This window comes from Uloborus diversus, chromosome 1, assembly GCF_026930045.1.
Source record: "Uloborus diversus isolate 005 chromosome 1, Udiv.v.3.1, whole genome shotgun sequence".
Classification (NCBI taxonomy): Eukaryota; Metazoa; Arthropoda; class Arachnida; order Araneae; family Uloboridae; genus Uloborus; species Uloborus diversus.
In genome coordinates this window covers 60,655,991-60,678,775 of record NC_072731.1, presented here as the reverse complement: position 1 = coordinate 60,678,775, position 22,785 = coordinate 60,655,991, and the positions used below count along the sequence as shown (strand labels likewise).

The 22,785-nt window shown below is 33.0% G+C and overlaps 1 protein-coding gene across 1 annotated transcript in view; it reads left to right on the top strand.

Annotated features, from left to right (window-relative positions):
• The window catches only part of LOC129234599 (prostaglandin reductase 3-like), a 63,850-nt gene extending 41,351 nt beyond the window's left edge, over window positions 1-22,499 (top strand). Inside the window, exons 4-11 of the mRNA XM_054868623.1 lie at window positions 657-761; window positions 1,665-1,763; window positions 2,743-2,811; window positions 3,302-3,376; window positions 5,468-5,539; window positions 6,758-6,925; window positions 15,675-15,860; window positions 22,214-22,499. Of these exons, the coding sequence (XP_054724598.1) occupies window positions 657-761; window positions 1,665-1,763; window positions 2,743-2,811; window positions 3,302-3,376; window positions 5,468-5,539; window positions 6,758-6,925; window positions 15,675-15,860; window positions 22,214-22,264 (825 nt within the window). The 3' untranslated portion in view covers window positions 22,265-22,499. The remainder of the gene's footprint in view (window positions 1-656; window positions 762-1,664; window positions 1,764-2,742; window positions 2,812-3,301; window positions 3,377-5,467; window positions 5,540-6,757; window positions 6,926-15,674; window positions 15,861-22,213) is intronic.
• Window positions 22,500-22,785: the final 286 nt, after the last annotated feature.

Here is a 22,785-nt window from a genome sequence, read left to right as displayed (position 1 = left end):
AATGGTCACTCCGATGGAAAGTCACTGTAAACTTCCAAAAAATTCATAATTCGGCAAATTTTGCCTGACGATTTTGCTAATTTGGAGACATAATTGAAATATTTAAATGCCTAAATGTAACTATTTTCTAGAGACGTGAGTACATGTGTGCATATCTATAATTTATCATTCTACAAAGTTTGGAGCTCCGTTCGGCAGAGAATCTCTCTCCTCCCGAAAATTTAACTTTGGGGCGCCCCTGCCTGTTGATCCTACATATGATTCTCCTTCGTTTAAAATGATTTTAAAGTCTCTGTAATTAGTTAAAGAAGTAACACCTTTTACTTCAAACTTGTGCAGACTACGATTATAGAATAGATAAAGGGATATCGCGATGCGCCCTCTTCATTTGTAGATGGTGCCAGTATTTTTTCCAGAGAACTTACTTTTCTTTTCAGCCGCTCAGTTGCATATTTTTCTCATTTTGATTTGGCAATTTTGCGCCCCTCAAAATTTTTACTCCGTGCAGGGGCACGTACTGACGGAGTATTAGTCCGGCCCTGATGCCGAATAAAAGGAAATTCGCAATGAATTGTGTAGCTAATAACATTTTAAGATTTTTACGTTCGTCATGCAGGTTATCTTGTGTATAATAAAGCAAATTTGGTTTATTTTAGGGCGTAGGAGAAGTTGTTGCTGTTGGTGCGGACGTGAAAACCTACAAGGTTGGAGATCATGTTGCTTACCTTAACTCCAAGCTCAATGCTTACTCAGAATATACTGTGAGTATTCATTCGCTCATAAGCTCATATCGTCACCTCAGAGCAACAGTAAGATATCTAATCCCAGGAATAACCCTGAGATATCTTACCGTTTCTCTGAGGCAACGATATGAGACATTAGAAGCAAAAGGATGAAAGTGAAAAAATTAAAAATTTGGAGGTAACCGGTACAAATGGTAGGTGAACCTCTCCTCTGTCTTGGAGCAAGAGATAGTACTAAGTAGCTCTGGCAAGTGATGTTATACAGCATGACAGCATGATTTAGAAAAATTTTCAATGAAAGCCTACCTAGGGCCTTACCTTTAAACGTGTCTTACTCAAAACTTGAAAATGTCCAGGTATATCCCTTTGTACTGCGCCCTATGTCAAACTTTGGCAATCCCGTCTGTAGAAAATGATAAAACTGTATTTGAACCAGGAAGTGAAATCAAGAAACTGATGCATCATTTTCAATAATAATTTTGACGTCAAATATTTTGCAAAACTAAATATTTCAAATTCGCTACAAATGTATAAAATAGACCAGGGAATTTTAGAGCTCTTTTTTTTAACTTTTCCGTACGAGCTCTAGAAAAATTATTTTTGTAATATTATTTAAATATTATGTATTTATTTTGAAATTATTATGTACATTATTTTGTGATATTTAAACTGTAATGCTGCCTTTTCTCGCTAAGAATATAACGAGTATCTTGATTTTTGGTGTCAAATTTGGAAAGATGGCGTCATACCGTTACTACCGTTTTTATGACGTGACTACCGTTAATATACTGCCGTTTGGAATTGAATTTCGCCTCCATCGTACTAAAGAAATATAGCTTCAGAAAGGAAAACGAAAAATAAAATAATTAATGCATAGTTTATTCGCATTCGGATTAATATTTTAAACATGCTTCTTTTCAGTGTTTTCCGGCTGCAGAGGCATTTCCTGTGCCAGATGCAAAACCAGAGTATGTGGTTCTGTTGGTGAGTGGCTTAACTGCAACTACGGGGCTTGATAAGGTGAGAATAATACCTTCGTTTTGTTCTAATGTTTCACTTTTTCGAGTACAATACCAGTGCTTGATATTTATTAAATAATGCACTGCTATAAATATTCAGTGCTTCAAAATAAATAAATAAAACCCCGAAATGCAAAAAAATTTTGAAAATTATCTGTAATTCCTAATTGATTAGAACGGCACAAAGACCTTTGATTTTAAGGATTTTACGATGTTTTATCCTTCTAAAAGTGTTTTTTTTTTTTTTTTTTTTTTTTTTTTTGTAAAGCATTTAGTCTGAGGTGGTCCCAATTCCGTAGATGTACTGTCTGTTTTTCTTAGCTGAGACCTATCGCCAAATTGCGCATGTGTCAAGTCTGCTCTGATTTTATCAAAATAGGCGGGAAACCTTGAAGTAAAACGTGCAAAATAACGTGTTCAACAGTTCTTCCAATGTAGCGTTGAAAAAGACGGAGATAGCAAGTGCGAGCGGAAATTGCACATCCTCAATCTATCGCTCCTTTTAAAAAAGAAATTTATCCTGAATGGTAGTCTTTGCTTTCGAGAACGGATAGTAGCTATGTACATTTCACTTTTGCAAAATAATCAGTGGTTAAGCTTGTTTAGATCACTCACACATAAAAAAGATCGTTTACATGGCCACAATTTTCCTCAACTAAGTTCTTGAAGGAAATTTTTTTTTCTTTCTTTTTTCTTTTTTTTCTATTAATTAAACATTTGTGCTTAACGCATGAAGGAAAATAGTTTTTTTTTTACATAATAAAACTATTGGTATGATGGTATGTGAGTAATTTGTAGGCGATCTGATAATAATAGTTAATCTCGTAACAACGAACTTCACAGAACCACACATTTTGTTCGCCGTAACGGAATTCAAGCAAGATGGAAATTTAAACGAGGTTGAAGACTTCGTTCGTTGTAATGGATGTTTCGTTGTATTGGTACTTGTTATAATGAGATTTTAATGTATCTTTCAACAGGCTGGGCGAATAACCGAAGGAGAATCAGTATTAATAACTGCTGCAGCTGGAGGAGCTGGACATGTTGCTGTAAGTATTTTTTCTTGACACATAATTCTCTATCCAGCCGCAGTTTTTCAGGGGTCTTGTGGTCTCTCAAATATTTTCTCCTTTCCTTAATAATCTCCTTTAGTTGTATCTTTTAAACTCGAAGTATAACTTATTTCATCCTCCAGTATTTTTTTGCCATTTTCACTTTTTCCTAGTGTGAAACGGACTTCAAGTTCATTGCGAGAAATCGTAAACGATTATGATTTATAAGCATGAAAAACAGATTATAATCAAAAACTGTGCAAAAAATGTAACCAATATGTATAATGCATTTTACACACGTTAACCAATAACTTTCTCTCTTCACCTTTCTTTCTTTTTTTTAAAGTTTTTTCGAATCATGTTAGAAACTGAAGAACTTCGAATACTCTACAAATTAAAATTTATTATCCGGCTCTGGAATTTTCTCTTTCTTTTGTTCCTTGTTTTATTCTTTTTAAATTTTGAAAAAGACCTTTTTAAACCTTAGGTCCAATGGGCTAAAGCTGCTGGATGTCACGTGATTGGGACCTGTTCTTCGGAAGACAAAGCAAAAATCCTCAAAGTAAGAAATACTTTCGCTTACTTATTGCTGACGCGAATTCCTTTAAACATCTTCTCAAGTATGAAACAAATTCGAAATTATCTATGCTTTGAGTTTTTTCCTTTTGTTTAATTATTATTGTTGCCAATTTCACTCTTTCAAAGACGAATTTTCTTGAAAATGTTTTAAAATATTTGTAAGAATTGAATTTATGAAAAAAAAAAAAAAACATAACAGTTAGTCGAATAAGATTTAACGGTAATCGACTGTATTTAAAACGTTGGTTTTGATGAAAACGGACTATATATTTCACTAAGTTTTAATGTCCAAACATTTCTAACTCTTAAACTTTTCTGTTCGTTTTAAAGTTATTGAAAGTGTGATTCAAGTGAAAAACCATCTTAAATAAAGTGGAAATTCTCAGGATATACAGCATATAGCTGCTTTAAGGCTACAATCGAGCCTCTTCATCAGTGGAAAAAACTCGCCACACAACAAAAAAGTCGTGAGTGAACTAAACGTCAACCATATGGACACCGGAATTTATACCAAATGGGTCAACCAATAGGAATTCACGACAAGAGACGACAACCAACCAATCGGCAAATAGCGCGTTAACCCCGAGGCGCTCTTCCAAATATCAGGAAGAAAATGGAGTGCTGGAAAAGTCATTGTCAAGAAAATGATAATTTTTCCAAGTGTAGTAAGTTTCCGAAAAATCGAGGTCATAGACCGAAGAACATTTACGAATAATTTTCGCAGATGAAAAATCAAAACAGTGGCCAAAATTCCAACAATGCTCAGCGATGAAGAACAAGCAAGTTCTTTATGATTCACATAATTTTAATGCTCTTTCAGATGGTGCTTGAGATCACGCTTAGCCGGACCAACGTAACCAAGTACACACTTGCAGCTTCAGGAGTTACTATAATTACCCCTTGTACTATGACAATCAATGGGATGCTTCAAGTTTGTAAACTTAATCTTGTTTACTGGAGAAAAAGCAATATAAAAACCTTTACAAGTTAACAAACTTGAAGTGTTACAGGGTTTAATTTCTAGCCGTGTACAGGGCTTAATTTCTTGTAAAAGAAAGAAAATTGTAGGTACTCTACAATCCTCAGATCTTATTTTTACACCTAGATAGGCTAAACTTCGTCTAAAATGTTAAAATTTACATAAAATTAAAAATAAATGCATGATCTCAGCTCCTGTGAGTTCCCACGCAAATGAAGCCGTGATAATGCAGTTCATTACTTTGTTAATTTGTACGCGACCCTAAAAAATTGAACTAAATCAACTTACATAATGATTGTGGATGCTGTTACAGTTTTCATTTCATCTTTCAAGAACATCGCCACTTTTGTGTTTTATGGTATTCATGTTCCTTTATCTATCTATCTGTATATGTTGTAATCATTAACCAATATACTGTTTCTTTTTACGACCAATGAAAAGTGACTTTCGCAATCAAGAGCAATTTTCTAGAATAATATGGTCCTGCTAAAAACTGTTTATACTTCGTCTATTGTTTCAAAAACCCCTCTTTTGTCGATGTGTTTCATCTTTGAAAGCAAACAAAAATGTGCCTAATAAGAGAGTTCTTCACAGAGCCTGATTACCGTACAACCCGCAGTGCCAGGACATTCCTCCTTAAATCTGAACCCCAAAAAAGTTAACTGTAATATTTTTTAAACATTATTACAACAAAATCATCGTTACACGCACATCCGAATTCTTTTCATTTTTGAATTTCTATCAATATCCGCTGTAAAAAATCGAACGAACCTACACCTACCAAAAATAGAAGCGACAGTTTAGCTCCTGGGGGGGGGGGGGGGCAGATCCAGGTAAAAAGTTCATCATAGTCAGGCCCTGATTCTCCAACATTTGGTCCACATTTTTTCTAAAAATATGTACTCCTTGTTTGATCAAAGCTGCAGAGAAATAGAACGCGGTTTAAGTTAATAAAATCATTGGAAAAAAAAAATCCCGTTGAAACTAATAAATTGTGATATTGAAGAGAATTTTAAAAGCTCTGCTTCACACAAATCTGATTTGCTCTTTTCTCTCTTTCTCTTTTTTATTTTAAAATCATATTTGTATATTTAGGAACTAGGATGTGACCGTATAGTTAATTACAAAAAGGAAGATCTTGGAGAAGTTTTAGAAAATGAGTACAAGGTAAGTTCCTTTTTGGAGTTAGAATACGAGCACTGTCATGAAAAAAGTCTGGTATTTAACTAACAAGAATGAAATTAAACGTAAAATCTTTTGTAATTTCTTTTTTTTACTAAGCAAGTTCATAATTTAGTTTTATTGACTTACTTTGTGTCAATTAAAAAACAATCCTTAAGACATCCTAGGACTTAAAATTTTCAATTCGTTCATTGAGCTTATTTTCGTCGATAAAAGTGCAATTATTACGTTCGAAAAAGTTAAGCCATCTAAGAACAATTTAAGAAACGTTTTTTTTTTTCGAATTAGAACAAGTATTTTGACTGGAACACATTTACAATGCAAAGCAATAGAAGAAATAGAAATCTACTTTCACTGAATCACCTGACCCTAAGAACCTCGCCTTCAGTTAAATATATTTCGTTTTACTAATGACTAACTATACTGTACATTAAAGCTATGTTAACAAACTATTGTACATTGCTTTATGGAATACTTCTCGTAATTGTTCCGTAACTTTTTCATGTTGTAATTTATGATATTAAACTGAAATTTGAACCGAGGCCACTAAAAACTTCCATCCGCAACATTTATTCTTCCCCTGGTAGTGTTATTTCAGCTATTTTGTCATGGGGGAGGGGGGGAAGGGACAAAGATCACATACTTCATGAGAAAAATCTGCTGAATCAGAAAAACCGCTTTCCACTGACGAGCGGTTTTTCTGAGTAGGCGAATACATTTTAAGTTAATCAGTTAATATTTCTATAGACAATTTGCATTGATACACGAATAACAACTGCTATATTTGGAAGTATAAGTAATTTCGAAGAGAAAAAAGGCGGCATTTAATTAGATAAATTAATAAATGCAAAAATAAAAGAGACATTTCATTTTTTAATTTGCAACCCTGAAAATTCGATTCATTTTATGCAGATTTTTTTTGAAGACCATTTATTTAAAAAATATAGAGCATAAAATTTTATTTATTTATTTATTATTATTATTTTAGTTTTTTTTTTTTTTCATTTTTGTACACTATTTCGGTATTAGGTCATTTTTATTAGAAATGTTTTCTAATATTTTGTCCTTAAATGTCATTGGAAGTCTTTCTTTAAAAATGAATTCATTGCATAAAGTTAGCCAAAAAATGTTTTAATAGTAATAGTTAATCTAATTATTTTTCTAATTCTGATATTTTTTTTCAATGCTAAATTTTGTACGTAGAATGGAGTGGACGTAATTTGGGAAACTATAGGTGGCAAAGTTTTCGAAGATTGTTTCAGGAACATAGCGATTAAAGGAAGATTACTGGTTGTTGGTAGCATCTCTGGATACAAGACGGAAGACAAGGCAGCCTCGACAAGACTAGATCTTTCTACTCTTCCAGAAAAGGTAACGTCATGTGCCGGATTTTGTTTAATGTTAGATTGTAGTTTAGCAACGTTTACCGCAGAGCCGTGTCCAAGGGAGGGTTTTTGGGGTTAAACCGCTCGCATTGGGAAAACATAATAAAAAACCAAAGAAAAGTGTAAATTTGACTTAAAACTAACTTTAATGTTGAAGTTTAGTTATAGCATTAAAAAAAAAAAAGCAAAACATTCTTCTTGAAGTTTCCCAGCAATTTTTTTACTTTTTTCTAGTTCGTCTGATAATAAGAAAGTCTTCTTCAAAATGCTGCTCCTCCGAATCCCCCCCCCCTCTCCCGCGACGTGCCAATAGCATTACGGAGCATTTCAAATTTTGTTTCCAGATCTTCAGTTTTGCAAAATTTCCAGAAAAAGCCCCCGAACATCTAACAACATCGCTTAAAATTGTAACAAATCGCCTAAACTCGGGTTTTGATTTTGTTTCAGTTTGAAAAGGGCCCTAATGTTTCCAAATATGGTCGTAAAAACTGCGTTTTTAAGACTCCAGTTTCAGAAAAAATTCGGGCAAGTGTCCTCGAATCGTCTTCCTTTAATATCATCAAAAATAGGTTTTTTAAACAAAACTTGCTAAAGATGTAAGTGGAATAACCTTTGAACCCCCCTCCCCCTTCTAATATATTAGGATACTGCTCAAGTTTTTTAAGACTTTTTAGAAAAATCTAGAGGACAGATTCAAAATCCCCTCCCGGTAAATAATCTTCAAAGTTTGTCTGCAAGTGCGTTTTTGGAACTTCAATTTCCAAAATTTGAAAAGGAGATTAGAAATAAATTTCGATCTATTTTTCAAGAAAGAAAAAAAAAAAGACCAGGGAGAGTCCCTGAGCATTATTCCTTACCCTAACGTCAATAAATATGGCCTATAATCACGTTTTACGCCTTTAATTTCTATAAATTTTCACGGAGCCAACAGTCTAAAATTCCGTATTCAATATTAAAAATTTCAAAATTTTCCGGGGGAGGACCACCGGCCCCCTTATCAGGTTAGATTCTTTTTCAACCCCCTTTTCTCCCTTAAAACTTATTTTCTAGTTGCACCACTGTTTTGCACCAACAGTTATAAATTATTATTTAAATAAATATATATTTTTAACCGTACAAATTTGATCTGGATAAATATGAGCCGAATAAAAACTAGGTTCTACTGTATATAAAATATACAATAATAGAATTTGGTAATATCACTTAAAAACACATCTTCTGCGAATTTGAACCTCCCCCCCTCCCCCATACACCGCTATCCCCTCATTGTAGCCATTAAACAGAAATGAATTATTTGCCCCACTGTTGTATTTTTCTGACAGTACAAGTAAGAACGAAAAAACATTGGAACCAAAACCCCTTTCTTTATGAAATTATGGACACGGACCCGGTATACCATCACTCAAACATCGAAAATACACGTACAACAGCTTACTGTGCAGCTGCTGTTCTCAACTGGGGGACGCGTCCTTCTAGGGGGGCGTAGACGAGTTTCAAGGGGGGCGCGAATGCATAAAAATAATAAAATGAAACTAACCATAATTTGGATCACATGTAAATAATCTCGACATAAGGTTTTCAAAGTTCTGAGCCAACCTTTTTTATTCAACGACCATCTTTTAAATTCTTAGCACAGGATCGCCGTGCGTGTACTGCTAGTAAATCATAAAATCAATATTATTAACCCGAAAAATTGCAAGTACTGTCCATTTCTGAAAGTAAAGAGTAGCACTCGGGATAGATTCCATTTTTAAAAGGAGCGATAGGTTGAGGATGGGCACTTTCCGCTCGCACTTGCTATCTCTGTCTTTTCGACGTTATTTTGGAAGAACTGCTGAACACGTTATTTTGCACCTTTTACTTCAAGGTTTCCCTCCCTATTTTGATAAAATCAGAGCAGACCTGACGCATGGGTAAATTGAAGGGAGGTCTCAGCTAAGGAAGATAGATAGTACGCGAAGAAGATAGACAGTATGCGCTCTGGGTAAATACTGCTTAACGTAGACAGCTGCAACCTTTTTTTGCGTTGAAATGGGGTTTCCTTGTAGCCCAAAAAATGCACAAAGACAATAGGTTTGCAATTTCGTGCTTAAAAAGCTTTGAAATTAGAAATGTTTTCAGCACAATGATGCACGTTTTTATTAGCTTTATTATACTTGCTCCGTCATTGGCATCGAGCCATATTAAGCTACTATTACATGCCGAGCTTTTATAACACATCAATGGTCATTGGATGGTCGTTGGTACAGTCTAACCACGAAAGACGTTGAATCTGGCAAGCTCCAAGTTAAGACGATTCCATCTGAATGAATTAAGCAGGGTAGAAGGGAAAATCGCGATTTGGATGCATGCGTTTTATAATGTCACTAGAGTCTTATTAATTTATTGCATTTTCTAAATTGAAAATGACGGGAAACAAGGAGTTTCTATGGAAAAAAATAAATAAATAAAATAAAACAAATGAATAAATAAAATAAAAAATAAATTAATTAATTTAAAAAAATGTTTTAATTTCGTCCAAAATGTGAATGCGGAATAGTAAGCTCAAAATTATATTGTACAAAAATAAATCAATTAATTTTTGTAGTGAGTATATAGATCAAATATAGTTTTGATTAAAAAAAATATTGTCATTTTTACAAAATTGAGTCGAAAAAATAAAGAGGCAAAAGCGCACAACCGTAGCGAACAAACTACCACTCCTGAAAACTAATAGATACGTTTATTTCCGCTCAGAGACATCTTTATAAGTGTACTAGCTGTACCCGCACGGCTATGCCCGTGCTAAGAATTTAAAGGAAGTCCGTTGAATAAAAAAAATCCACGTCTCTCCTCCCTGTTTTTACGCCAAGTTCGCCGCCTACGATGGCTATTTAAATAAATTTGGCAACGGTATTAATTAATCAATATCTATCTTTTTCGTATTTTCTATACCTATTTCCAGTTGCGTTTTGTGTTATTCACCTTTTTACGCCAAAATTTCCGTACTCAAATATGTAGCATAAAATAGATACAACGAAACGTCCAACGAAAGCAACCGCGCTACAGTAACCCACCCAATTAGCGATCGAAACGAACTCTTGCCGATAAGCAATTGCGATTAAAAACCACGGTACATCTAGGACAAAAAGGAAATCCCGTATCCTGTACGAAAAAATATTCAACGCCACAGCAGAAAAACAGCACAATTAAAAAACAGTGTACATCTAGGACAAAAAGGAAATCCTGCACCTTGTGTGAAAAATTTAACTATAAAAAAGCTAACGTTTGAGAAAAGGAAAAAAAAAAAAAAAAAACTAGAATTAAACCCCTCCCTCCTTCTGATGTCAAATAATCAGTAATCATATTTTTTAACTAAAATGCTTGAACACCCATTCGGAACTCCAGCGCTCGAATACGCTACCCTTGCGATGATTTACAAAACTGCAAATGAAACTTAAACATTGCCACGTTGCGTTCCACGTGTGTCTGTTGACGTAAACACAGGCAGTTTGTTCTGAGTATTTATTAACGCAATCGATGTGTCTTAGTTTGCTTTCAGCTACAGAAATTAATTCGTCCCTTAGTAGTATTCTCGAGCTTCTCAAAATAATGTTAGTTTTCCTTATTTCTTTCAAAAAAGTATTAAATGGTGGAAGCGTAAACAAGAAAACTCTGGATTAACAAAATTGGATAACGTTATACCAGGTAAAATTTTTTATTGTTTTGTATGAATTTGTAAGAATATGGGGGGTTTTTTAATCTTAAATTAATTAAACTTACCATAGTTTACAGCAGCATTTAGTTGGAATGGACAGTATGCAAAATATTTTCTTGAATATATTATCGTAGAACAAAATGAATAACCGAGAAAGAATTTACTTTATTCCTTTTATTCTCAGCTGAAAGGTTTCGCCAAATTTGTTTAGGGTTATAATTTTTAGTATTGTGCGAGCAAAGTAGCCTTGGCGAGATTTCGCGTTTTTAGTTAAACCATTTTTAATTTTTATCATGAGTGGAATAAAATGGTAGTAAGATTACAGAATTCCATAAGTGAAAGGAAATAATGGTCAATCAACTGAAAAGAAAACTACCACCATATATCCGTAAGAATTTTGTTGATGATTTGCATAACATGACACAATTAAATCGTAACTCAGAAATTAGAAAAATCGAAACAGAAAATTTTTAAATGAACCGATTCGGGAATTCGAGAGAAATAACTCAGCTACAAATGGAAAAAAAAAATAAGCGCTAGCCAAGCAAGGCAAAAAAGTATCATCTTCTTTCGATAACAATTTGTAATGTCACATTGAATTTTCTAGCATTAATTGTTATTCTTGTCAGGCCACAATTATTATTTAGTTTTATCAAGAATTGATAAATATCGAATTCAACATCGTGGAAATAGCTGCTTAGAACTACGAACTACGTAGTTTGCATTAATCTTTGACGTTTAGTAATGCTTCTTGAATTCTCATTTCTTTCTACGTGGGCCAGAATATCCACAAGACTTTGAAAATTGATTTTAAAAGAATAAAGCGAAAAAATCATACGTACGAACAAAAATCACAACACTTTTAGCATTTTCTTAGTTACCATGTGCGTTTGTTGTAGTTTTCAATTCCGCCATTAGACAGTGACTTCAGTGCCCCCTATAGTTCGTTGGAGTTGCGAATTAAAAACCAAATGCGAAATAAACAAATAATCCACAATTGCATTCTTTAGCGTCAAATTCGCCAAGCGACTTTCAAATTAAAGATAAAATCAATTCGGAACTCCAGCGCTCGAATACGCTACCTTGCGGTGATTTACAAAACTGCCGATGGAACTAAAACATTGCCACGTTGCGTTCCACGTGTGTCTGTTGACGTAAACACAGGCAGTTTGTTCTGAGTATTTATTAACGCAATCGATGTGTCTTAGTTTGCTTTCAGCTACAGAAATTAATTCGTCCCTTAGTAGTTTTCTCGAGCTTCTCAAAATAATGTTAGTTTTCCTTATTTTTTTCAAAAAAGTATTAAATGGTGGAAGCGTAAACAAGAAAACTCTAGATTAACAAAATTGGATAACGTTATACCAGGTAAATTTTTTTATTGTTTTGTATGAATTTGTAAGAATATGAGTTTTTTTTAATCTTAAATTAATTTAACTAATCATATTTTACAGCAGCATTTAGTTGGAATGGACAGTATGCAAAATATTTTCTTGAATTTATTATCGTAGAACAAAATGAAAAATGTTTAACCGAGAAAGAATTTACTTTATTCCTTTTATTCTCAGCTGAAAGGTTTCGCCAAATTTGTTTAGGGTTATAGTTTTAGTATTGTGCGAGCAAAGTAGCCTTGGCGAGATTTCGCGTTTTTAGTTAAACCATTTTTAATTTTTATCATGAGTGGAATAAAATGATAGTAAGATTACAGAATTCGATAAGTAAAAAGAAATAATGGTCAATCAAGTGAAAAGAAAACTACCACCATATATAAACTGTGAGTACACATTTTATTTATTTTGTTCTGAGTGAATTTGAATAAATATCAGTTTTTCAATTCGATGAAAAAAAAAAACGAACTTAACAACATTGACTGGACACTTTTCCTTAACCTAATTCCACATAAATGATTTAAATAACCTTTGTTACTACAGTATCCTACTGAAATAGACAGTATGCAAATAAATTTTCTTGAAAATATTTATCGCAGAACAGATTGAAAAATCCAGAAAGAACGTTGAGAATTTGAACAATAAAAAATAAAAGTTCGCCAAAAATCTGTTTATAGGGTTATGGTTTTAAAATTGTGCGAAAGAATAATGTATCTTGACAAGATTTCGCATATCAGATAAATCATTTCCATGACGAATGAATTAAATGCATGATTTCTTTGGATATCCAATCATATAGTCATAGAAATAAATTATCTAGTGTTAAACGTTACTCTTGACAGTCTGCCACGTATGTGCATTATGTGACAAAAATGTCAACAAATGCCGGAAATGTCACGAAACTGAACTTAATATGTACTAATGTATAGAAAAAACGGTACAAAATGAAAATGCCGTTCGAAGCGAACCAAAAATTTATGAATTCCGAATTCAACATCGTGAAAATGGCTGCTTCAGAACAACTTACTGTGTGCTCTGCATTAATTGTTTACTTTCGTAATACTTTTTGGTTTCTAATCTCTTTCTATATGGGTCAGAATAACCAAAAGGCTTTGAAAAATCTTTTCAAATGAATAAAGCGAAAAAATCATACATACGAACAAAAATCACAACACTTTTAGCATTTTCTTCGTTACCACATGCGTTTGTTTTAGTTTTTAAGTCGATCATTAGACAGTGACTGCAGTGCCCCCTATAGTTCGTTGGAGTTGCGAATTAACATTCGCACAATGAATTTAACAAAAATGACAACAGCGCAATAACCAAATCAATAATCCACCGGTCCTACTATTCGAACGCAACCGTATACCGAAGATGACGTCACTGCTAGCACATTTAATCTAAGGCCCCTATATTCGCAACTCCAACGACCTATAGGGGGCACTGCAGTCACTGTCTAATGGCCGACTTAAAAACTAAAACAAACGCATGTGGTAACGAAGAAAATGCTAAAAGTGTTGTGATTTTTGTTCGTATGTATGATATTTTTCGCTTTATTCTTTTTAAATTAATTTTCAAAGTCTTGTGGATATTCTGGCCCACGTAGAAAGAAATGAGAATTCAAGAAGCATTACTAAACGTCAAAGATTAATGCAAACTACGTAGTTCGTAGTTCTAAGCAGCTATTTCCACGATATGTTGAATTCGATATTTATCAATTCGGAACTCCAGTGCTCGAATACGCTACCTTGCGGTGATTTACAAAACTGCCGATGAAACTAAAACATTGCCACGTTGCGTTCCACGTGTGTCTGTTGACGTAAACACAGGCAGGTTGTTCTGAGTATTTATTAACGCAATCGATGAGTCTTAGTTTGCTTTCAGCTACAGAAATTAATTCGTCCCTTAGTAGTATTCTCGAGCTTCTCAAAATAATGTTAGTTTTCCTTATTTCCTTCTAAAATATGAGTTGATTGAAAATGGTGAAAGCGAAAACTGGATTAACAAACTTGGATAACGTTATACAAGGTAAAAAATTTTATTGTTTTGTATGAATTCGTAAGAATATGAGTTTTTTTTTAATCTTAAATTAATTTAACTAACCATCTTTTACAGCAGCATTTAGTTGGAATGGACGGTATGCAAAATATTTTCTTGAATATATTATCGTAGAACAAAATGAAAAATGTTTCACCGAGAAAGAATTTACTTTATTCCTTTTATTCTCAGCTGAAAGGTTTCGCCAAATTTGTTTAGGGTTATAGTTTTAGTATTGTGCGAGCAAAGTAGCCTTGGCGAGATTTCGCGTTTTTAGTTGAACCATATTTAATTTTTATCATGAGCGGAATAAAATGGCAGTAAGATTACAGAATTCGATAAGTAAAAAGAAATAATGTTCAATCAACTGAAAAGAAAACTACCACCATATATCCGTAAGAATGCTGTAGATGATTTGCATAACTTGACATAATTAAATCGTAACTCAGAAATTAGAAAAATCGAAACAGAAAAATTTTAAACTAACCGATTCGGGAATTCGAGAGAAATAACTCAGCAACAAATGCAAAACAATATGCGCTAGCCAAGCAAGGCAAAGAAGTATCATCTTCTTTCGATAATAATTTGTAATGTCATATTGATCATACAAAACAATAAAATTTTTTATCTTGTATAACGTTATCCAAGTTTGTTAATCCAGTTTTCGCTTTCACTATTTTCAATCAACTCATATTTTAGAAGGAAATAAGGAAAACTAACATTATTTTGAGAAGCTCGAGAATACTACTAAGGGACGAATTAATTTCTGTAGCTGAAAGCAAACTAAGACACATCGATTGCGTTAATAAATACTCAGAACAACCTGCCTGTGTTTACGTCAACAGACACACGTGGAACGCAACGTGGCAATGTTTTAGTTTCATCGGCAGTTTTGTAAATCACCGCAAGGTAGCGTATTCGAGCGCTGGAGTTCCGAATAGCGGCTCTAATTTAATCCGTATAAAGAAGACGACGTCACTGCAGAAACAAAAATCAAGTTTTGCCTTGAAAATTGGCTCATTTTAGGATCGCAATTAGAATCGTTTACATCTCCTGTTCTAATTAATTGAGAGAAGTGGAACAAAAATCATCTTGTTCGGAAAGGAAAGCTCTTTCCAACGACATATAATGTTAGGGGGTGGGGGGATTTTTTACTCCTTAATTAGACAAAAAAAAAAAAAAAAAAAAAAAAAAAACGCGAATTTCAGCTTAATTAGTTAATTATGAAAAAACTAATAAGAAATTTAGAATTCGGGCTTCGAAGTGCAGACCCCCGGGGTACGTTCAAATTTTGTGCCAAGTTTCAAGACTGTAGGTGCTTTGGGGTCTTTGGCCATCGGGTACAAACAAAGAAAGAAACAAACAAACATAGAAACACCGTCGCCTTTATATATATATATATATATAGATTGGTGAATATCGATCATAAAATCTTCCTGCATTCATCACCATTTCTCTTTTTATAGATATGACTGGTATAACCTATTCTAGAAAATCACCGGTCATTATATGACGGATGCAAATTTCTTGGCAATTTTCATTGTCAAAACTCAAATCAATGCTGGATTATGGGTGTCTTTTTATTTATTTATTTATTTTTTAAATCTTTTTTGCAGCTTTTATTTAAATCTGCATCCGTCCAGGGTTTCCTTCTACTTCACTACCAGGAGTGCTTCCCGACATACTTGAAATATATGATGGAGCGCCTACAAGGTGGAGAATTGAAGGTTCTTGTTGATGACGGCAAAAGTTTAACAGGAAAAGAGTTTTTTGGTCTTGAAGGCATTATTAGAGCTGTTGAAGTGAGTCTTACATCACGGTATTTTATTCCAATAGCGGATTTGGGGGTGGGTGGGGGGGACCGTGCCCCCCCCCCCCCAAAGGATGTATAATTTCACTATTTTATTTATTACTTTTTAATTGACCTTTCTTTTGCATTTTTTTACGTAGTTAATTAAAAAGAACACAAAACACACACATCATATTTTGAATATAAGCATTTTTGTTTGCTTTAAGAAGTACAGGGTGTCCGAGAAAGATCCGTACAACTTCAAAAATTTATTGAAAAAGAAACAATAGGGTTACAGCGAAACTAATTAGTACATTAGATAGAATAACTCAAAAAGTTTTCTTTTTTCTGCGGTAAGTTTCTGACCATATATGGCGCTACATGTCACGCAAAGGAATATTAAAGCATTTTAGTTATTTCAATGGCGAATCGCGTGAAGAAAGCTCAATGTGTTGCGTGGTTTATCGAAACAAAATCCATTGCGCAAACACAACGGAACAAAACATCCAAACAGCTGTAGCAACTGTTGATGTTAGCATGCTGAAATGGTCGTGGATGCAATTGGATTACGTCTTGATATTGTTCGTGCTACGAAAGGGTCTCATGTAGAAATTTCCTAAGGTAATAACTTAAGTTATTGGAAAAAAACTTTTTGATTTATTCTATCTAATGTACTAATTAGTTTCGCTGTAACCCTATTGTTTCTTTTTCAATAAATTTTTGAGGATGTACGGATCTTTCTCGGACACCCTGTATTATTGGAGTTAGAGGCCCAGAGTTGCAGAATTCCTTTTAACTCACTGGTTTCGAATTCAAGGGACCGTATTATCGCGATTCGTCCACTGATTCTTCTTTGATTGAATCAATAATTAACATGAAAAAAAAAATGTCTAGGCTCTCCTAAAAGAGTCATTTTGATTCAGGAACCTTTTTGCAAAATAATAGATTTTTTTTCAGTTTATAAAAAATGCAAAATGAAAGAAATCATATGGTAGTTTCTTGGAAAAACCATGATTTTTAATGGAAACGGCATGTAGTATCAATATGTTATCTCAACTCAACTGTATCAAGGCTTTAAGAACAAATCAGCAACTGTTTTAAAATTCACAAAGAAATAGTTTATGAATTCTTATATGTTATGCAGTTATGATTTTCTTTATAAATTAAATTAAAAAAAACTCAAGTGAGGTATAGGTTTATTTAATAACCTAGCCCTCGTGTTATAATCATTATGACAATATTCTTAAGTAAAGCCGCTCATAGTCTCATAGTCAGCATCTCGGTGACATTAAATTCGGTATAGTATTTAAATGGCTTGAAACGTTAAAAATGTTTTCCGTCCACATTTAAAGTATATTAGTGCATAATATTTATGTACTTAGAAGTAGATTCATTGAACTGAAGGAATCCTAAAAAATAAATAAATAAATAAATAAAAAGCATGCACATTTTAAAATAAAATCATTAAAACTTTGTTATGAAACATCAAAGACGAAGGGGGGGGGGTGTAATTTCCCGTGACCCTTCCAAAAGATTTTTCTGTCTCCGCCCCTGTTTTATTCCCTGTTTCATGAAAAGTGATAGAAGCAAATATAAAGGGTTGCTGTTTTATAGCCTACGTCATGGTTGACACATGGTCACAGCCTTTTTCTGATTTTACTGGAGTAAGATTTGGAGCCTGACGTTGAACCATCCACCATTGCAACTGGAAGAGATGCCGCAATGAGAGTTCGTGAAGATGTAAAAGGAAAATATCCCATTGGAGGGGTCTGCGAAGCTTTTGCTCCAATTGGCGAACAATTCCAGCTTTAATCTAGTGCATTGAAACTATTTTGAAATATGTATAAGTTACAACAGACAACTTTTAACAATTATTTAAACCACGTGGCTTCCTGATCATTTTCCCCGTATAACCAAAAAGAAATAGAGCCTATTTCAGTTCAAAACAGGCCCGTTATTTCGATATTTTCAAGTGCGGGGGGGGGGGGGGGGGGGGGGGGGGTTGAAACCCGTGAACTCAATGAATTTTATTAAAAACTACAAATTCACGCCTACTTATATGTAAAAACGTTAGTTTTTTTAAAGTAAGGGGGCCATTGATCCCCTTAACCCTAACCCTGAAAGGAAACACATGGTTCAAAGGGTGGTCTTATGCCGTTGATATGATTAAAATTTTGAAGTATTGCAGCGTATTAGGTATGTGGCTACTTTCTAATGTGTCACTCGTATTTGAGGAATTTTATATAAAATTCTCAAAATTCAGGCCTCTTGCTAGAGCAGAAAAAATTCACTTACAGGCTTGAAATTTTAGTAGTTTGTGTTAGGAAGTTAAAAAAATTACCGCACTAAAGCTTAAAGTTCAGCGGAATTTACAATATTTTGTAAATTTTCTTTTCATTTGATGTTTACTTAAAAATCTCAAAAATTCATGTCTCTTGTCAGAACAGAAGACATTAACTCAGAGTCACGAAATTTTGCACAGCAATTAGTGTTAGGGAGTCACAAATTTTTCCGCAATAAGGCTAAATGCTCTGCAGAATTTCAATTTTTTCGGCCTACTCTCTAGTGCTGTAGCTGGAAAAATTTAATAAATTAATTTTTTAACATGCTGAAATGGAACTTGCGGTTTTTGGAATGGAAAACATATCTTACCATTCGGCAAGTGAGAAATATCTTATAAAATGAACTATAATTGCTTAATAAATCTAAACATGAATAAAGTTTATTGATTCATTTTTCATAGGCATATTTTTGTACTTTCAGATAAATTTAGTTACCTTTCCTTCAAAGGATATTTCTGATCTAATGAAATATATCAAATTTACAGAGGTGCAAAATTTATTAGACCCAAGGAGCGAAAAACAGGAAAATCGAATATTTCGGTTCAAAAATAACCTCTAGATCCTTTCTAGAAGCCTAATTATATTTTCCCAGAATGGTCCAAGTATTATGCATTATCTTCCTGCAGAATTTCCCGTTTTACTTGAGTTTCTCCTCCCTGGAAACACTGAGTCTTTTAGGATGACACCCACCATTATGTTTTGTTGTTGTTTCCAAAACTGTTTCTGCAACTGTGAGTGATGATAATTTTTTTTCGGGTGTTTTTGCACTAGGACCACTAAAGTAACAAGTTTATAAGTGATTTTGTGAAACACACTGATTTCATGGAACTGTTTTATTGTTCGTTTTCACGTTTTCCCTTTCAAACATTGATTTTGAGGAATTTTGTGAAATGGGTAAGCTGCCTGACCTCTTACCACACAAGAAATCACTAGTTATGTGTAATTTAGACCGAAAATCTTACTTGTTGCTTGTTTATATTTAGGCTGAGCTAGAGTCCCAACAAATTAATGAATGCGATTAGAATATTTTCACAGCGATTTCGTGATATATTATATGAAACTACGGATATGAGTAACTGATAATTTTTATAATGTAAAAAGAAAAATTACACTTCAATATTTTTTGGTTTGGAAATATTTAACATAAACGTAAAACACGTTGTATACTTCAAAAATGATTGGAATATGAGTACAGATATCCGTCTGTTGCGGATATTTTAAGTTAGGCATAAACAGCTTAGTATTATACATTTTTATTTAGGTTGATGGTTCGGCTTTTTATTAGAAGTGATGCTGCAATTCTAGTACGCTCTTCTGAGGTTAAAAATTTGGCCCTGAAAAGAGCCTTTGTTTGATAGAAAAATCAGACTCCGAATCCATTAATAAGTAAAACTCAAAACTCAATCTTTACCGAGCCCTAAAAACTAAATCAGAGAAAGCTTTCTGATTTCTAATTTTTATCTGTTGCCATCTCATATGTATGACCAAATTTAAAATGATTGTAATTAATTTTAGCAAAATTTTTGAAATCAGCTATTCGCAACTCCAACACTCGAATACGCTACCTTGCGGTGATTTACAAAATTAAAGAAAAAGGAAAACCAATGCATTCCACGTGTGTCTGTTGGTAAACATAGGCAGTTTGTTATGAGTATTTATTAACGCATTCGATGTGTCTTAGATTGCTTTGAACTACAGAAATTGTTTCGTCTCTTAATAGTATTCTCAAACTTCTCAAAATAATGTTAGTTTTTCTTATTTCCTTCTAAAAAGTGAGTTATTTGTTAAATGGTGAAAGTGTAAACACAAGAAAACTCCCGATTAATAAACTTGGATAACGTTATACCAGGTACAAAATTTTATTGTTTTGTGGAATTTGTAAGAATATGGGTTTTTTTTAAACCTTAAATTAATTTAACTAACCATATTTTACAGTAGCATTTAGTTAGAATGGACAGTATGCAAAATATTTTCTTGAATAAATTATCGTAGAACGAAATGAAAAATGTTTAACCGAGAAAGAATTTACTTTATTGCTTACATTCTCAGCTGAAAGGTTTCGCCGAATTTGCTTAGGGTTATAGTTTTAGTATTGTGCGAGCAAAGAACCCTTGGCAAGATTTCGCATGCCAGTTAAACCATTTTTATTTTTTATCATTAGTGGAATAAAATGGTAAAAAGATTACAGAATTCGATAAGCAAAAAGAAATAATGGTAGATGAATTGAAAAGAAAACTACCACTATATATCCGTAAGAATTTTGTAGATGATTTGCATAGCATGACATAATTAAATCATAACTCAGAAATTAGAAACATACGAAACAGAAAAATTTTAAGTTTACTGATTCTGCAATTTGAGAAAAATAACTCAGCTACAAATGCAAAACAATTAGCGCTAGCCAAGCAAGGCAGAGAAGTATCATCTTCTTTTGACAATAATTCGTAATGTCATATAATCAAATTATCTGGCATTAATTGTTATTTTTGTTAGGCCACAATTATTATTTAGTTTTATCAAGAATTGATAAATATCGAATTCAACTTCGTGGGAATGGCTGCTTAGAACAACGAATTACGTAATTTGCATTAATTTTTGACGTTTAGTAATGCTTCTTGAACTCTCATTTCTTTCTACGTGGGCCAGAATATCCACAAGACTTTAAAATTATTTAAAAAGAATAAAGCGAAAAAATAGTGCATACGAACAAAATTTACTAGGCTTATGAGAATTTTCTACGCTAAGACATGCGTTTGTTTTACCTTTTTCATTCGCCATTAGACAGTGGCTGCAGTTCCCCCTATACTTTGTTGGAGTTGCGAATGTCCGCGCGCAAGCGCAGTTGAAATGGCAAATTTGTGATAACCGGGCTTTAACGTCGAGTTATTTTGTTGGCAAATATACTGACTTAGATTTTCTATTCAAATAGGATAGGTAAAACTTAAAAAAGTTGTTTTTTACGATGGCAATTAGTTAGTCCATTAATTTAATAAATTATTTCATTATGTTTTATAAACAAACATGCTGACTTAGATTTTCAATTTAAATTGGATAAGTACAACTTTATTTATTTATTTTTTAAATTTTTATAATGGTAGTTAGCTAGTCAATTGATTTAATCATTTATAACTTCATATTTGATTAACAAATGCACCAAATCACAATTATTTAAGCTTACCCGCTTTAGGCCGCCTGGTTGGGCAAAGCTAGTTTTTCAAGTGTTTGTGATGTTTGATGATAAATAAATATTGGGTTCGAAATAATGAAAGAATCATTTTGTATTTGAAGTTCACGATCCCTGCTAGGAAATAAAATCGAAATTGTTACGATAAAAATCCAAAAACTCCAATTTTCGAACGTTCTTCGTTAACCTACCCGCTTTGGGAAACCTCCCCTATATTTAAATCATAAAAGCCAATTCAGTTAAGCTAGAAAAAATCTAAAATAAATATGTTCCCTTTTTAAGTAAAATATTGCTTTACTATTGTAAAGAGGACAATGTTGCTACCTAGTGGAATTTCAACAACGTTACAGATGTTCCATGGAAGTTAGCTCAGGACACAGGCGGGACAACTTTTGTACTTAAAATATACTGGTAAAACAAGTCAAAATTTGGATTTTCTTTGTAAATATTTATTTATTTATAAATAAATATACATTTAATTCAGTTTTTTCACTAATACATCAGTAATCAGTTTTATCCAGTTAGAACTTAAAAAACAGGGCTCAGGATTTTCCTTGGAGGTTAAATTTCTTAAACTGGGGAATTTTTGAAAATATAAAATAAGATCAAATGCGTAAAACTAAAATATCAAATCTATGAACGTGAAATTTCTCCACTTAGTGTCAATTTTCCCTTTTATCAACATTAATACGATAAAATCAGAGAAAAAAAATCCCTTCATTTTAGAATGGCCCATATATATGGAGCGCGAGATTAAGTTAAAATTTTGTGTGATAGAAAGAAAATTTTATGAGAAAAGCATGGGTAATGGTTTATTAATTTTTGTTCTTACTATTTCAGCATTTACATAGTGGAAAAAGCGTTGGAAAAGTTGTTGCAAGGATTTCCTGAAGAATCAAGAGTTTAGACAACTTGATGAAAATTTCCATTAAAGACACATTTTTGAACATTTCAAAACAACGTTACTACATGACTACCAAAATGTGTTGCTATACATTGCAGAATGAAGAATTTTTGTACTTCGTGTTTCAAATATATTATTTTTACTTAAAAAAAAAGAATTCATTTTATCACCTTACAAGTGCAAAAAATTACGTTAAATTAAAAAACAAATAATAAAACATTTTCCTGTTTTGTTTGTTTGTTATTTTAACACTCTCTGTGTCGATCGGCATTGCAAGGTCTATCTTGAAAAAAAAAAGTTATATAAAGTGACGCGTTTTCAACAATTGGGTTTAAACAATAGAAAAAAAAACAAACACTAAATTTTCCAGTCAAAATAATGATTCTTAAATAACGTTAACGGCAAATCTAAAAGTCCCGAATGAATTGAACGCGACTCTCCATAAATACAACTAAAATCCTTGATTATATTCTGCTCGCAGCACAAAAATAAATAAATAAATTAATTA